The 18,644-nt window shown below is 50.7% G+C and overlaps 1 protein-coding gene across 1 annotated transcript in view; it reads right to left on the reverse strand.

Moving 5' to 3' along the window:
* The window catches only part of LOC133139542 (agrin-like), a 235,115-nt gene that overhangs the window by 83,522 nt on the left and 132,949 nt on the right, over positions 1–18,644 (reverse strand). Inside the window, exons 5-6 of the mRNA XM_061259113.1 lie at positions 14,517–14,732; positions 1,746–1,970 (exon numbers count right to left, since the gene is read on the reverse strand). Of these exons, the coding sequence (XP_061115097.1) occupies positions 1,746–1,970; positions 14,517–14,732 (441 nt within the window). The remainder of the gene's footprint in view (positions 1–1,745; positions 1,971–14,516; positions 14,733–18,644) is intronic.

Below are 18,644 nucleotides of genomic sequence, written 5' to 3' on the forward strand. Positions count from 1 at the left end.
CCCCTCCGCTCCCATCAGTCTGTTCTTTGGGTGCCCGCGTCTGGCGGTCCCTCCATCCCTCTCTGAGGGAGAGACCTCACTACCACCCACCCAGAGCGGAGGGGAGGGGGAAGGGGGGGGGGGATCGGCCTGGATCTCTGGCTACCCCCGCACTGAGCTCCGGAGTGCTGAGGGACACGGCTTTCAGTACAGGGACACACCACAGGCAGGAGGGATCGGATCCAGAGGCAGGAAGGATCAAACGGAGCGGTGTTAATGATCCAGCGGCGGCCAGTACTGATTGGGGCGGGGAGCCTCGCTGGGCTAATTGGCCACAGCGCCTCACAGGAAGAGGGTGAGGAGGAGAGGGAGAGAAAGACTGATGTGAGGGAGGGGGAGATGAGAAGAGTGAGGGGGAGAGGGATAGGAGAGGGAGAGAAAGACCGACAGGAGGGAGGGAGAGGTTGCGAAAGGAGGCGGAAAGGAGATAAAAGAGACAGAGGAGAGGGAGAGAAAAAGGAAAGACGAATGTGAAGGAGGAGGAGGCGAGAAGGGTGAGAGGTGAGGGATGAGAGAGGGGTGAGGAGGAGAGGCCAGGAGAGGAAAGATAAAGCGTAGAGTAAGGGATTGAGAGAGAGAAAGCAGAGTGAGAAACGAAGAGAGAGAGGGGTGAGGAGAGGAAGACGAGAGAAAAGAGAAAGTAGAGGAAGGATCTGATTTGATTTTTATATCCCCTTTATTTTAATATTTACAGACACAAATAACATATGTCCTCTAAACCATACCAATGTTCCTAAAATACAAAAAGTGTAGAGTAAGTTATTAAGGGAGAGAAAAGGCAGAGGGAGAGGAGAGAATCGAAAAAGACAAGTGAGGGATGCAGAGAGAGGGAGAGAAAAAAGAAAGTGTAGAGTAAGGGATTAATAGAGAGAAGGCTGAGTGGAGGAGGGAGAGGAGAGAAAAGAGAGCGAGGGATGTAGAGAGAGGGAGAGCAGAAGAAAGAGAGAGCAGAGAACAGGATGCAGACAGAGGAGAAGGAGAGCAGAGAACAGGATGCAGACAGAGGAGAGGGAGAGCAGAAGAAAGAGAGAGCAGAGAGCAGGATGCAGACAGAGGCGAGGGAGAGCAGAGAGCAGGATGCAGACAGAGGAGAGGGAGAGCAGAGAGCAGGATGCAGACAGAGGCGAGGGAGAGCAGAGAGCAGGATGCAGACAGAGGCGAGGGAGAGCAGAGAGCAGGATGCAGACAGAGGCGAGGGAGAGCAGAAGAAAGAGAGAGCAGAGAGCAGGATGCAGACAGAGGAGTGGGAGAGCAGAGAGCAGGATGCAGACAGAGGAGAGGGAGAGCAGAAGAAAGAGAGAGCAGAGCCCAGGATGCAGACAGAGGCGAGGGAGAGCAGAGAGCAGGATGCAGACAGAGGAGAGGGAGAGCAGAGAGCAGGATGCAGACAGAGGCGAGGGAGAGCAGAGCACGGGATGCAGACAGAGGAGAGGGAGAGCAGAAGAAAGAGAGAGCAGAGCCCAGGATGCAGACAGAGGAGAGGGGGAGCAGAGCGCGGGATGCAGACAGAGGAGAGGGAGAGCAGAGTGCGGGATGCAGACAGAGGAGAGGGAGAGCAGAGCGCGGGATGCAGACAGAGGAGAGGGAGAGCAGAAGAAAGAGAGAGCAGAGCCCAGGATGCAGACAGAGGAGAGGGAGAGCAGAGCCCAGGATGCAGACAGAGGAGAGGGAGAGCAGAAGAAAGAGAGACAGGCGGAGCGGCTCACCGCAGGGCCCCAGGTGCTTCCTCTGCAGGTTCCTCTGCAGGTCGCAGGCCCTCTTGTTGAGCTCACACTCGCTGCGGTAGTCCTGCCCGTCGCTGCCACACACCACCTGCTCCGGCCGGCCCTCGCAGGTCTGCGGGCACACACAGCGGGCCGACAGCCCGTCGGGGGACTGCACACAGGTGCTGCCGTAGCTGCAGCTCACCGCACTGCAGGGGTCCTTCAGCGCTGAGGGGAGAGAGGGGGAGAGACGTCATCGCAGGGCGCCACGCGTCTGGGGGAAATGAGTCACGTCACGCCGGAAGGAAGAACACGCGGAGAAGAAGAAGTGGGACTTGGTCCTTCGAGGAAGAACATATCTTCGTGTCTTTCTCTTCACACTCGAAGAGAAAAAACATTTGGGGAAAAAAAGTGACATCATACTAGAAGGGAAAACACATCTGAAAAAAAGGTGACATCACACTAGAAAGAAGAAAAAAAAAATAAGTGTGACATCACACAAGAAGAGAACATGGCTGCAAATAAATTCCTTTCCGTACTCCCTCTGGAGTCATGTCACACGGAAAGCCGATTAAGAAATACGCATACACTGTATATGTATACACAAAATGGAAGTTGTTCTGGCGCACAGTTCTTCCCCAGTCTGTGTATAAGCGCTGGTATTGCAGTGTAGCAGACTACGCTCTGCTGATCCGGAGTCTGACACCGTGACTGACCGCAGCTGCCGGCTCCCACAAACAAGCCTCTGCTTTCTGTACTGTACACCGGCTCCGACTAAATCTGCATTCACCGTGCTCAGCCAAGCTGCAATGTCATTTCACAGCAGCCCAGAGAGCTCCCGACCAAAAAAAAACTCACCCGGTCTGAAAAGAGAAAACCTGCATTTCTCTCCCAGAAATGTTTCTTTTTTTTTTTTCTGAGCACATCTTGTAGCCGCAAGCGACGTTTAATTTGTGATAAATGGGAGGGTGGGAACTTTCAAACAGGGCTTAATGTCTCAACATAGCATGTGCTTTCTGAGTGACGCGTACACTTACAGATATACGATTATTATGATTTTCCTTAGCGATAAATATTTATGAAGGCATTAAAAACCCCACTTGGGCCCAGAGTGCAGGGGATGCAAATGTTCAGAAATGGCCGCGTTCGCCACTCTGCCAACACTCATCCACAGCTCCTCCTGCCTCCGTACCTCCTGCTTTTCCTCTTCCCACTTACAGGGAATCTGAATATTAATCCACAATCCCCCACAGTGTGTCATTTGTTTGTTTTTGAAGTGGGAACGCTTCTTCCAGAATATCTTTACATCTCTTCCAAGATGACACTCCTTTTCATTGGGAGAATCGCACACATGTACAAAAAACCCACTACGGATGCAAATGAGATTCGGGGAGATCAGTGGGTTTGTGATCAAAGCCCGCTTATCCCCGCACATATGAAATGGGCTTTTCCCCAAATCTTGACACATTTCGTTTCTGGAGACGCATTCACGACTTAACCATCTCGTCTCACGAATCTGTGTTTGAGTTCAGGCACTGAATATATTTCCCCAAAGAGAACATCTTCAGGGAGGATTAAGTAAAGCCAACAGCCATTTCTGTAGGCAGCCGTGGAGTTCTTAAAGAGACAGCGTAGGGTGGATATACATTGCGTTCCTGTACGTCTCGGACTGATAGACGCGACAAAGATAAATGGTTATACTGTATACAGCCGAGCCGTGTGAAATGTCCAGGCCATGCTATATATGTACACCGGCTGAATGCCGATACTAAAAATGACAACAGTAAGCATATCAAAACAGGTGGGGGAAATTCGACCACAGTCATTCCCCCCTTTGTCTTGAGCACCTGGAGCGATTCGCCCGGTGAACACAGGTGCTTGCTGGGGCCGGAGGGACCGGGAGAGAGGGGTCACGTAGGGGACACGCCGCGGGAGATTACCGCCACCGTGGAATCACACGCGCGGGTCTGCAGCGGCAGCCAGAGCCGCGCGGGGCAGAAGAGCCGCGCTCCGGCGGCGGTAAACAGAATTAGCCCCGCGCTTATTCAACCCATTAACCGGCGGTCCGAGGGATTCTTCCTCCTCTTCTTCTTCTGCTGCTGCGGCGAGCTGACAGGCAGCGGGGAGAGGCGGGTTTGAATAGAATACCAAGAGGCCGGGCCGTGCACAACGCACCCTTCACTGTAGCATTAGAGGAGATGAGCCCTCCCTGCACAACACGCCCTTCACTGTAGCATTAGAGGAGATGAGCCCTCCCTGCACAACGCACCCTTCACTGTAGCATTAGAGGAGATGAGCCCTCCCTGCACAACACGCCCTTCACTGTAGCATTAGAGGAGATGAGCCCTCCCTGCACAACACGCCCTTCACTGTAGCATTAGAGGAGATGAGCCCTCCCTGCACAACACACCCTTCACTGTAGCATTAGAGGAGATGAGCCCTCCCTGCACAACACACCCTTCACTGTAGCATTAGAGGAGATGAGCCCTCCCTGCACAACACACCCTTCACTGTAGCATTAGAGGAGATGAGCCCTCCCTGCACAACACACCCTTCACTGTAGCATTAGAGGAGATGAGCCCTCCCTGCACAACACACCCTTCACTGTAGCATTAGAGGAGATGAGCCCTCCCTGCACAACACGCCCTTCACTGTAGCATTAGAGGAGATGAGCCCTCCCTGCACAACACACCTTTCACTGTAGCATTAGAGGAGATGAGCCCTCCCTGCACAACACACCCTTCACTGTAGCATTAGAGGAGATGAGCCCTCCCTGCACAACACGCCCTTCACTGTAGCATTAGAGGAGATGAGTCTCTGCACAACACACCCTTCACTGTAGCATTAGAGGAGATGAGCCCTCCCTGCACAACACACCCTTCACTGTAGCATTAGAGGAGATGAGCCCTCCCTGCACAACACGCCCTTCACTGTAGCATTAGAGGAGATGAGTCCCTGCACAACACACCCTTCACTGTAGCATTAGAGGAGATGAGTCCCTGCACAACACACCCTTCACTGTAGCATTAGAGGAGATGAGCCCTCCCTGCACAACACACCCTTCACTGTAGCATTAGAGGAGCTGAGCCCTCCCTGCACAACACACCCTTCACTGTAGCATTAGAGGAGATGAGCCCTCCCTGCACAACACGCCCTTCACTGTAGCATTAGAGGAGATGAGCCCTCCCTGCACAACACACCCTTCACTGTAGCATTAGAGGAGATGAGTCCCTGCACAACACACCCTTCACTGTAGCATTAGAGGAGATGAGCCCTCCCTGCACAACACACCCTTCACTGTAGCATTAGAGGAGATGAGTCCTCCCTACACAACACGCCCTTCACTGTAGCATTAGAGGAGATGAGCCCTCCCTGCACAACACGCCCTTCACTGTAGCATTAGAGGAGATGAGCCCTCCCTGCACAACACACCCTTCACTGTAGCATTAGAGGAGATGAGTCCGTGCACAACACGACCTTCACTGTAGCATTAGAGGAGATGAGTCCCTGCACAACACACCCTTCACTGTAGCATTAGAGGAGATGAGCCCTCCCTGCACAACACACCCTTCACTGTAGCATTAGAGGAGATGAACCCTCCCTGCACAACACACCCTTCACTGTAGCATTAGAGGAGATGAGCCCTCCCTGCACAACACGCCCTTAACTGTAGCATTAGAGGAGATGAACCCTCCCTGCACAACACACCCTTCACTGTAGCATTAGAGGAGATGAGTCCTCCCTGCACAACACACCCTTCACTGTAGCATTAGAGGAGTTGAGCCCTCCCTGCACAACACGCCCTTCACTGTAGCATTAGAGGAGATGAGTCCCTGCACAACACGCCCTTCACTGTAGCATTAGAGGAGATGAGCCCTCCCTGCACAACACGCCCTTCAGTGTAGCATTAGAGGAGATGAGCCCTCCCTGCACAACACACCCTTCACTGTAGCATTAGAGGAGTTGAGCCCTCCCTGCACACTCACACAAAGAGGCAAATTGCCTGGAAGAATGCGACAGATTTAACAAGCACAGAGAGGGAGCTTCAGGGAGCCGCGCCAGCAAGATCAGCCGCACTTTCTTTATGAGTTCTTTTTATTTTTAATCTTAAATTATTTCTTTATTTTTTTGTGTCTGAAATGTTAAAAAGAAAGTGGCATTAGTCACTAGCTTTTAAATTGCAGTGCTTTTCGCAGCCAATTAAGTTTTGTGCTTGAACAGGGTCTCTTGCAGGCTGCTGAGGTATGGCAAAGTTAAGATTTTAATGAGTACAGCGACGTGGTTGGAGGGGGCTAATATATTGGAGACATAATTATGTCAGTTGTGCCCTGCAGCACAAAAGGGGGTTGAGTGGCATTCGGGAACTTTTTCCTTCTGTGCCAAAAAAAAAAACTATGGCGGTAGCACCAAATTAAATATAAATATGGCCATAAGAAATCCTACACCCCCATCTACAATCCCGGGTTCCACGCTTCGATCTGGGAGTCTTAGTTTAGCGCAGTATTACCCTGTGAAGCTGTGATTAGAATGTTCTTAATGTTCTAACGCTGATGTCACAATCACCACTGGTAACTGAAAGCGATGTTCTAGAACGTTGAAGGAAAAAAAACATTCTGAAAAAAAAACGGGCTCTCGAAAGGGTTAAAGCTTAATTTGAGCAGAGATGTCTGGCAGGGACCAGCGTCGTGCCCTGGTGTGACGGCTGTCCAAAGCGGCGCGGCAGGCAGGGATAATGAGGGGGAAAGGAAGGTGTGGGCGGGAGCAGCCTCCTCATTCTGAGACAGCATGGAGACAGAACAGCAGCGCTGTAATTTGTCGTTGCTTTTTTTGGGTCCCCAGCCCAATCACTAGCCTGCGTGATGCTGCAATCCCAGAATCCTCCACTCCCGAGCGCCGAGACTCTGCAGTTGGCGTGTTTGACGCATGCAGGCCTGCGATTGGAGGAGCACTGCTGGGCTGCCACTGCCTGCTCCTTTCATTCTCCCCAGCTCCTCTGTTATGAATCATCCTCAATTTTCCGTAATACCAGAATGGGTTCTGATGGAACCGTGATGGAGGCCAGCAGTGAAATGAAGTGCACTCCTTTTTTTGGAGAGCATTTTGAGCCTGCAGCTTTTAACATTCACAGCAGCAGCGGCACGGCTCGTACAGTAATACGTCTGAGAACAGAGGCTGTCCGTCATTAACCGTCAGGGGCGGGTCGACCGGGGGCAGGGTGCTCTTTTCGGGAAGGTGAGCAGATTACCGCGGTAACTCGGAAACCTTGGGATGTCGAGGCCAGGCAGGACTGAACCTGCCAAAATGGGTCCAATGGTACACACGCGCACACACACACATACACACATAGACACACACTCACGCACTCTCTCACACAAACACACACACACTCGTGCACTCTCTCACACACACACACACTCGTGCACTCTCTCACACACACACACAGACACACAAATGCACACACACACACACACACATATATATAAATACACACACACTCACTCATGCACTCTCACACACACACACACACACTCACGCACACACACACACACACACACGTGCACTCTCTCTCGCACACACACACACACGCACACGCACACGCACACACAAATGCACACAAACACACACATATATACACATATACACACACACTCTTGCAGTCTCTCTCACACACACACACACACACACACACACACACACACACACAAACACACGCGCACTCTCTCTCTCTCGCACACACACACACACACACACACATACACACACAGACACACACGCACACACACGCAGACAGACACACACACACACACGCACACACACGCACACACACGCAGACACACGCAGACACACACACAGACACACACAGACACACACACAGACACACAGACACACACAAACACAGACACACACACACACACTCACACTCACACACTCTCACACTAACACACTCTCACACTCTCACACACACAGACACACAGACACACAGACACAGATACACACACACACAGACACACACACACACAGACACACAGACACACACGCACACACACAGGCAGACACACACACGCACACACAGACACACACACACACACACACAGACACTCACACACACAGAGACACACACAGACACACACACACACACACACAGACACACACACACGCAGACACACACACGCAGACACACACACACAGACACACACACACACACACAGACACACTCACACACACACAGACACTCACACACACACACAGACACACACACACACACAGACACACTCACACACACACAGACACTCACACACACACACACAGACACACACACACACACACACAGACACTCACACACACACACACACACACACACACACACACACACACACACAGTGTCCCACGGCTCGCCTGTTAGAGCTGCCAGGCTGAACAGCAGCCTAAAGGCTGATGGATACAGCTAATATCCTCAGGCTCATGAAGACAACTGCGTGTTGAAGTTTAGATGTGAGTACAGTACTGCAGAGGCACTGCAAAGAACTCTGCCGCTTACGGCCTGAAGAATAACAGGGTGGTTAAACACCATTTTATCCACCATTAGCTGTAACAGATAAGAGATCGATGAGGGAGCCAAACGCACAGGACATGCAAATGGAACACCCGCACACAAGCAAATTAATGAATGTGCTTCTAGCTGCGCTACCCTGATAAGGCAGAGGGGTCTACGGAAATAGCGAAAAACTAAAGTCAAATTATGGCTGCCAGTACTACTGCTACTGCGAGAGTACCACTATATTACTGCCACATGATGATGAAGATGATGATGAGGATGAAGCCATCTCAGACCCGTTTTTCCAACTTACTACTGAACAAATATATACAGTACTTATACAGTACTTTTTGCCATTTCGTGGCTATCTCAGCTCAGTTCCAATGCCACTGGAAATCCAATTAATATCCAAGTTAAATTGCTAATAGCTCAATAGCTCATTGTTTTTATTTTCATTTTTTATATTTCCTCTTTTTTAAAGGGATTGAAAAAGCACTCTTAGAACGTTGTGAAGTTGACTGCAGCTAACTTTTCTTCTGGGAGAGCTGCGGTTTGCGTGGGTTGTACTGTATGCGCATTACCCTGAGAAGTCGCCCGAGGAAGCTTTGAAATATGACTCAAACGGGATTAGACTGTATTTCTATCAGGGAAGTGTAGTAGCTAACAGTTTTACGCCTTTCTGTATCTCTTAAATGTCCACAGTCGCACACAGACACACACATCTGCAGACCGGTTACCCTCTAGGAATGGAGCCGTCTCTTCAACGAGACGGGGATTTAATATTTCAGCAGGGTTTGATGATAAGCAACTTCCTCATGAAAATATTTTGCTCGACTGAGAGGAGGGTAGGGAGACAGAAAAAACACAATAAGCCCATGGACAAACAAATCATAACCTGAAGGAGACAGAGGGGAGCTGAACTCCACAGGGAATCCTCTATACACATATACAAGATATATGAAGACCATATCTCTGACTGCATCCCTCTGCAGAGTGATCCAGTGGTACAGAGACCATGGACATACATTCTGGGGGAGGTGAGAGTCAGATGTCCCCCCTAACTTTGGGAAAACATCAAAAGGGTACTGTTAGCCCCCCACTCCTCCCCCAAACACAATAGTTGGTTGACCCACCAAAGATGAAATTAAATCCTTGACAGAGACAGTCAGGTTGGAAGAAGCTACAAGAAAAAATCCAGCTTAATTTACTGATACCTTCAGAAAATGTGAAACTGCTTATCGGCAAGACAATGGACACTGTATGCACTTGTTTTACAGCCTAAATTGTTCTGTGTCTTGCTGTGTCTAAAGCACAATCTGTTTTTATTTGTTCTACTTTAAGCCATTTGGCCAGGACTCCTTTGTAAAAGAGATGTAAATCTCAATGGGACTTTCCTGGTAAACTAAAGGTAAGAAAAAAAGGACCTTCCACACTAGGAGAAACTGTTTTATCAGCAGGGTGGACTAGCGGCATCACAGAGGGTCAGAGTCATTATGTACCCATCACCAAAAAGCTGTGCCTGGCTTTGTCACCTACAGTAAGCCTGCTAATGCACGGCATTACCCTGAAAGACAGGAGGAGGAACATGCTGTAACGCCTCATGGAAAATGGGCGATTACGGAAAAGTGCTGGGAGACGAGGCAGGTAGAGGGGAGGAGAAGGAGGCGTGACAGGAGGGGCGAGGAGGCAGGAGTGGGTAAAGGAGGGGGTTTTTAATCTGGAGCTTCAGTGGGTCTGAGAACTGGCACAAAAAGAAACGCCTTAGTGAGCATTAAATGGAGGCGACAGTGGCCATGTTCCATGTGTGTAATTCATGTACGAAACGGCCGTGTACTGAACTCAGCCCCTGCTCCACAGCCCAGCCTGCTCCTGTGCCTGCACGACACCGCTCCAATGCACCTGAGAGTGAAAGAGAGGGAAATGACTAAGCCGCTGCTTGCTCCTTCTACCCCCTGTCCTCTTGTCCCAAACCAGGGTCCCTTCTGTTTACACAGCTATACCCAGCACCCCCCTGGCCGTTCATGGTGGCTATCACCAGCTTTATATTACGGCAACAATATATTCCTTTTTTTTTTTCCCTCATTTTTAAAAGTTTTTATTTGCGGTTTTTGTGCATCAGCAAGTTGTGCCACCTCAATGCCCTTCCCGGTCTCCACACCGCCTATACGTCCATCACGGCCAAATACAAAATGGCCGACTGTCTCCCCATAGCGTACGTGGCTATTTTTCATCATTGTACTGGGAAGTGTAGGGGACGAAACGGCAATAACAATGCATTATTCAAGCAATAAGCTGCATAAATGCATAAGCGAGGCGTCGTAAGAGAGCAGTTTCTGTATGGCGTCAGGCAGAGCGGGGGAATGCGGCGGTCTTTCTGAATGGACAGGACAGCGCTCTAATCTGTGTTATCTCTGCCGAACAGTCAGGGTGACAGGGCCCGGGTGAGGAGAGAGGGGCAGGATGTGCTTAGTATACAGTAGCACTGCTGTATGGAGAGTAAGGCCCAGACTGCACTCACAAGCTGTATTGTCATCGGCGCGCGGAAGCCTGGTTTTGAGGGGTACGAGATGGGGGAGAGGGTGGGGTGAATGGCGTATTTATTCACCCTCCCCTCTCCCTAACATTTCCCATGGTCCTTTGAGGCAGGATTATGTGATTACATCTCTGTTTTTATACTGGTTCTCCTTGGGGCATGTCAGGGATGGATGGATGGACGGATGGAGGGTGGGATAAATAATCAGCCCGCAACAGAGGAAGACGGGGAGGAAGACTCCGGCAGACAGGGCAGGAGGGGGAAGGAGACGGCTCTGCTGAGGGACGCAGGGTGAGCACAGTGGAAGGGACACACCTGTACGGAGGATGGCGCCTCGTCACCTGACCGCGTCACCTGACCGCGTCACCTGACCGCTGGCTGAGTAATGACTCATCAGCGGGAGGAATCGGCCGCAGGGCGGAACCATTGAGCTTTCGCTCCACGTTCCCCGTGGAGACGCGGCACTCTGCCCAGAGGCCGGCTCATGCAAACGGCAGTATTACGGCTCCTCCCCCCACGCCGCCTGTCAAAATCTCCCCCACAAATCATTAGCAACATAAACCTGTTTGTATTGGGCTAACGTCGACCATCCATCTCTCAAAAATGTCGATGTGATTCAGGCCCAGAGCATTGGGAGAAAAATGTACCCATGCATACTGTGATCCTCATTCAGCAGGGGATGGGGAAGTGTGCATCCTGAAATGGACCGTTCTCTCCCCTGGGGGTGCAGGGGCCCCAATATTACCCAAAAAGGGCCTGGGTAGGTGCAGGTTTTTGTTTTAGCCCAGCGCTAAGATACCTGACTCTACTCACGAAGGTCTAAACCCTTCTGCCAGCCCCCTGCAGGCTCCTAGGTTGGCTACCGTTGTTGTGCCCTTGAACAAGGTACTTAACTGCAATTATACTCATCCCAGCTGCGAAACCCCATTCCATGTACATGTGAATAAATATCAGCTACGCAGTTGAGGAAATAATGCGTTCTGAGAGCCGTGCCCGGTCACTGGCGTCTGGCGGCCCCTCCCCTCCGCACACACGCTCGGAACAGACCGTTTTATTTTGACAGCGCACACGCCGCACCCGGGCGGGTCAGAAGCGTTCCGCGTCCGTCACCCAAAGCGGTCCCCGCTGCCGCGCTCACGAGCCCGCTATCGCAGTGCATTAATCTGACAGGCCAGGAGGCGGAACAGCGCGGCGCGGGAAGTGCGGTCTGTGATTACGGGGAAGGAGGGCGGACGCGCCAGAGAGAGAGGGAGCCGGGAGGAGCGCGCCATCCGTGCGGAAAACAAGGTGAATCAGAGACGCTGCTGACCTCACGATGTGTGATGAGGATGGTTATGAGTCCCTGAATGGGTCCCTTACTACAGCAGACAGACAGGCAGGATGACAGGCAGACAGACAGACAGACAGATAGACAGACAGGCAGGCAGGCAGGCAGGCAGACAGGCCGACAGACAGACAGACAGACAGACAGACAGGCCGACAGACAGACAGACAGACAGACAGACAGGCAGGCAGGCAGGCAGACAGGCATAGAATTGGTAGCTCTGAGTGTATAGACAGAACAACAACAATCTACCCACACCCCTCACCCACCCATACAGCGCAAGAAAAACAGACAAATCAATCACAAAAACAAACACAATGTGACCTAGTATACATCAGTGCAGTGCAACACATACACCTGCATCTGTCGTTGATATCATTCAAAAAGGCAGAAAGTAGGCTCTGTGAGAATCGGACTTTGTATACCGCACTTCTGTTGTCATGACAATTGGTAGAAAACCAGCCTTTTCACACCCGTTTCTTCCTTGCAAATGTGGCGGTGCGGTGTGTGTCTGGGTTTAAGTGGAGAAAGAAGCGCGCTGCCCCAGTTAAAGGCACAGAGAGACGCGGAGGCAGCTTCAAAGCCTCGGCTGTAAATTGCTCTGCCTTCGCCAATCTAGCGAGGAAACGGGGGGAAAAAAGCAGACATTCTCCCGTCAGCAGCAGAGTCACAGAGCTCAGAAGTCTTCCTTTAATGCCGTCCAGATATTAACCGCCGGGGAATCTCACCGTTCCGCGCAGGTGTGCCGGCCTCAGGTAGGCTGCGCGGAGATGAAAAGGGTCGTTAGCGGTTGCCGCGGACGCGTGACCGTCTCCCCATGATCAATCCCGCCATCGATTTCTCGCCGGGCCGAGAGAGCCGGGGTCACGCCCAGCCGCGCGATGGCCGCGGCGTTCCGTTCGGAAGGAGCTTCGGAACGCGGGAACGCCAGGAACGCCGGGAACGCCGGCTCGCTCCGCCCCGAGTTCGACATCAGCCGAGCGCTCGCCGCCCCGACGCGTTTAAACCGGGGAGCCGCGCGGCGCTCCAGCGAAACCTGGCCGGCGCCGCTCCGCTCCTCCAGCCCGTCCGTCTATTAACCGCCTCGGCCATCCAGAGCCGCCGGAGCGCTTCAAACAAACGGCCCTTTTAATTCAGGCATTATCTCCCCATTATCTGAGCGGAGCGCTCTGAGCAAACCGAGATAACTCTGACCCGTGACACTTCCCGGGCTCAATTATGTAAAAACGGAGAGGCCCTTCCAGCCGGCCGTGCCTCTACGCGTCTTGTGTGCGCCAGTCAAACAGACTCCCTAAGCCTGGAGCACACAGCACGCGCGCTCTTGATAACGTTCATTTCCTCACAGCCTGACCTAATGAACGCCGGCGTGCCAGACGAGCTCGTCTACTCAGAGACGCACCACAGATCCGCCTCGTCCCAGGCGTGTAAGCTGCTGACACGCCGGCCTTTGATCTGTGTTTAGCAGGCCGTTCAGTGTCTCCGGAGCCGACGAGCGGCTCGGCCAATGAAAGCTCGCCGTTCCCGGCGCGTTTCTTTCAGGAAGTGGCGAGAGGGCCTCGGGAGAGGACACCAGCTCCGTGGCAACGTCGCCGTGGGACAGAAGTGGAAGACGAGGAGCTTTTTGAGAGTTTCAGGAGTGCGCACGTGGGTCGGTATTGGAGTGCTCATAATCACAGCTCTCTCTCTGGCGTAGGTCCACAATCACAGCCTCAGTTAAGAGGCACGTCCAGGCCAACAGCCAGCAACCACTGTGATAAGTGCACAGAGGCATGGAGTAAGGTACGGGGCACAGTGTGGTCTCTTTCAAAAGTAAAAAGAGAAAATAGTATTAAGCATTGTATACCTGAATGTGTGTTGTGAGTGTTTGTATACGTGTATGAATGTATACGCGCATGTTCATGTGTGTATGTGTGTGCATGAGCTTGTGCATGTGTGTGGGCATAAGCGTGTGTGTGTGCACTTGTGCATGTGTATGTGTATATGTGTGTTCACAAGCATGTGTGTGTGCATATGTGTGCACAAGCATGTGTGGGTGTGTGTGTGTGTATATGTGTGTTCACGAGCATGTGCATGTGTGTGTATGTGTGTGTATGTGTGTACATATGTGTGCACAAGCATGTATGTGTGTATGTGTGTGCACGAGCATGTGTGTGTGTGTGTGTGTGTGTGTGTATGTGTGTGTACAAGCGCGTGCCTGTGTGTGTGAATATGTATGAGCGTGCACGTGTGTGTGTGTGTGTGTGTGTGTGTGTGTGTGTGTGTGAGAATGTGTGTACGAGCGTGCACGTGTCTGTGTGTGTGTGCGTGTGTGTGTGTGTGTGTGTGTGTACTAGCGTGTGTGTGTGCGGCACAGCAGCAGTGGTGCATGCTGGGAGTACTCACCGCAGGGCCCCTTGCGCAGCACTCTCAGGCGTCTCTGCGTGCTGCACTGGGCTCTCTCCAGCTCACACTCGTTGGAGTAGGTGGAGGAGTCGGAGCCGCACACGGGGGCCACCATCGACGGACACACCATCTTCTTACACACACACATGCCCCTGGAGGGGTCGCTGGGGTCCCGCTCACACACCGCCCCGAAGCCACACAGCATCCCGCGGCAGCCTGGGGGGGGAAACGCAGGCACGGGTTACCACACTGTGCACTCACACACTGCGCAACGTGCCAGAGATACCCCACGCCGACACATCCCTGTGTGAGCGTGCGGCCGTTAGATTCAGCCTCCCGGGTGGTACTTCTCCGTACCGCACTTCATTGATTCACAGATCCATGAATTGAGGCGAGTAACTGAATGGAGTCTGGTTAAAGAGAGTATCTTTCTTTTTTTTTTATATGGTCAGATTTTAGCCATTCTCTTCTGTGCCCATTCCCGTAGCCCTCTGAGGTGTGATGTCACAAATACGTGATTAGAATGTTCGGCTAAGAACATTCTAATGCTGATGTAACAATCACAACTGCTAATTGAAGGTTCTAGAACACAGACTTTTGAAAAAGCATGAAAAAAAAAAAGCTGTTCAAAGGGGTTTTTAGCTGGAGAACATGTTCAAACAAAGCTGTTGTCTGATCCCTGCTGACCCCTGGTGAGTAATGCAATGCCATTTCTGAATTTTAGGACCTGCTTAATCACTCTCTCTGCGTGAGACGGAGAAGAGAGGCTTCGCACCAGACGGGAGACGTTATGCTCAGCGCACACGTTTGCCACTGCCCAGGGCGAAGACAGCTGACAGGTATCCTGTGTTTCTGCCTCTTTTTTTAAACAAAAAAGAATGCAGGGTTTAGGTCCCGTGGCACAGAGAATTAGGAAACCCTGTCACAACCCGCACGGCGTTGATATTACAGCCCGCCGCGTTCTCCAGAGCTTCTGAACTCCTGCTGCAAGACTGACAGCGAACTCTGTCTGAGCTCCTTTCATAGTCAAGCTCATCACCTCGGAGGCAGGAGAAAACCGCTTTTCAAACGTACGTCTGGGAGAGAAATGGGACACGGCTGTCAACGAGATTCTGAAACAAAAACCAAAACCCACAGAAGTGCACAACCGTGGAACAGGCTCAGCTCACACGAGCTGATGAACTCATTTAGCGATGCAAGCACCACACGCAGAGCACAGGTTACTGACAAAGCACACCCCATTAGCTCCGTTCACGGCCAACACAATAACCATCCTTTGTGGCCGTATTTTGCAGTTATGCTCGCTTTTTCCCTCCAAAATGTTTTAGAAAGCGCATTCAGCACAGCACAGTAAGATGCAGCAACAATATGATGAGTACAATGCAAGTAATGCAATGCAATTAGAATGCTCTCACAACTGAATATTCTAATGCTGATGTCACAATCACTACTGGTGACTGAAAACAATGGAGTTCTAGAACCCTGACTTAAAAAAAAATAAAAAAAAATAAAAAGACTCTTCAAAGGGTTAAGAGCGCAATTCAGCTGTTCAACAGCACCATGTATGATGTGCACTCTATTCCATCTTTCAGCACACAATCCCCAGTGCCAGGACTGATTGCTGAGCCGAGCCAGGGCGTTCTCAGAAAGGCTGTAAACAGTCACTGCCCCATCTCAGTGCATATGGCATGAGTACCGCCCCTCTGCATGACACACTCTGTATGTACCCTCACTGGCGGCGGGGGGGATGTGAGGCCTCATGTTTAAATGGAGGACGGGGGAAAAAAAACGACTAAATCCAAACGGGCGCACAAACAGGCACTGCAGTAATGGACCTCACTCTCGCACCTGGGTCGAGGAAGTGTGCTCCAGCCGTAAGTGGATTGCAGGGGCTCCTCTGTGCATGGCACTGGAGATAGGAGCACTAATCCCGGGCTTACAGTAAGCCAGGAGCCTGCAGCGGAATTGAAACCCGGACTCCTCAGAGCTCCTTACAGGCCGGGTGCACGGGATGGGTTTCACCGCCGTGCTGCCTGTTAATGCCACACCTGCCTCCGCAGGGCTGCAGGTGGGAATGAGACACAATCAGCCCCACATAGCAATGTTTCCCAAACGCCGTCTCTGGGGACACCTGCGTAACATGCTGGCTGATTTCCAGGCTCTCTCATATTAAGTTATGGTGATTGGGAATATATACTGTGTGCATGTTATGTTTTATTTATCGCATTAACATCGTATTTTGCCTGCATTGGTCATTATGCAGACCGCCCCCCCCCCCCCCCCTAACTGTCCCACAAGTTCTCCTTGCCACTGGCGCCCGAGGCTGGCCCTCCTGGGAGGCTGAGTCCAGGGTCCACCGTGTGAGGCGAACTGAGTTTGTAAAATGTTTGTAAAACGCTCCGTTTGTAAAATGCTAATACATTTGATTTGCTTTACTCAGACTGCAGGGTTCACTCTCTGCCACTCTTATTTCGTACAGCCTGTGTTTTGCATATTAAGTACCTTTCGCTAACCAGATTTCCCTTTCACAATTTAGGCCTACAATGTAATTTTGCCGTTCAATCAATCCAGCGTACGCAATGCACATAGCCCCATTCACGCACGGACTGCTCAATTAACAGCACAGAAAGCAACGCTGTAAATAGCTGTTGCTACTATAGCAGAACGGCATTGCTCACAGAACAGAAAACGCCACTTGTTTTTGGGGTTCATGAAACTGACCTGGGCTTAGTGCACAGGAGACCAGGCACAGTGCAGCACTGAATATCCATTGCATATTTTTTTTTTGTATATTATATACAACGCTCATTCCTGGGTGTGCATATATAGAGAGAGAGAGAGAGGGAAGGGGAGGGTGGGGAGGAAGGAGGCGGAAGCAGATTAATAAATCAGAGTTAGATCTGCCACCTAAAACACAAACGGAGAACGGCTCTCAAACAAAGACTGGATATAACGCTATAAATCTCCACTCGTTATACAGCACAGCAGCCTGGTGCTATCAGTGTGAGAGCACTGCTGGGAAGACACTTTATCTGCGCTCCCCTGTTCCTGGGTCTCACTGGGGTTAAGCTGCTGGGTTAAATACATCTGATCCTCCATTTCCACCAAACAGTCAACAGCTACACAAAGTAATGCTGATCTAGTATTACGCTTGAGAATAAACACCAGAGCCCTGTGTGTCATCTATACGTGTGTGCCTGAAGTAGCTCGTAACACAGGAGCATCTGTAACTTTCTTTCTGACAGGTTTCACAGAGTGAGACAGACGTTGCGGTAACTGTGGCTTACGACTAGCCTTAGCGGTAGCGAACTGTATACGAGTCGGCTAACTTACGCTCTACTACAAGGTTGAAAACCTTCGTATATTGAATACCATACAGATTAATATATTCATAGACTGGAGGTAGCAGGAGATGTCCAAACTGAATAAATTCATGCTTTATGCATCTCTAAGCATTGCAAGGGAATGGGTATCAGCTGTAAATATGTAAATACAATTCAAATTAAATTGAAATAATGCTATTTTGATGTAAAAGATGGTGCTTTGTCAGCACCTTTTCCTACCCTGTTGTGATGCAGATGCTTGGCAACAAAATAGATACAAATGACATGACAAAGCGCAGCGGCCTAATGGATGGGTACAGATGTAAAGACTCCAATGACTTCGATGAATGCAGCATTTTTCCATTTCTAGTTTCAGCGGCAGTTTGGATTATCTGTAAATTGCAGAACTTTAGATTTAGAAATTAGGGTGTTCATCTCTGTGTAAAATATTGCTCTAAGAAATACTTGTTCAGAATTTTTTTTTTTCCCAGCGCAAAGTCTTTTTGGTTATTGATTCATAACTCACAACAGGACAATTTCAGCTCTGTTATTTGATTATAGAGGAAAAATATGTATTCCATACAGTGGCGCAGTACATAATTATTGTTTAGCGCCTCTCGAGTCTAGCAGTCAAACAATGAAAACATGGAAAGAAGAGAATTTGATAAAGAGTCTGGTGCAAAAACAAAGCAGGGACAATGGTAAAAAAAGGAGAAATTAAATCCCTACGCCCGCACTCAAGTCGTGAAGAAAATGTTCTCATTAAAATGAGTCGTGAGCGTTGCAGTGAATCAGACCATTAAGA

This window comes from Conger conger, chromosome 10 (genome assembly GCF_963514075.1).
Source record: "Conger conger chromosome 10, fConCon1.1, whole genome shotgun sequence".
Taxonomy (NCBI): Eukaryota; Metazoa; Chordata; class Actinopteri; order Anguilliformes; family Congridae; genus Conger; species Conger conger.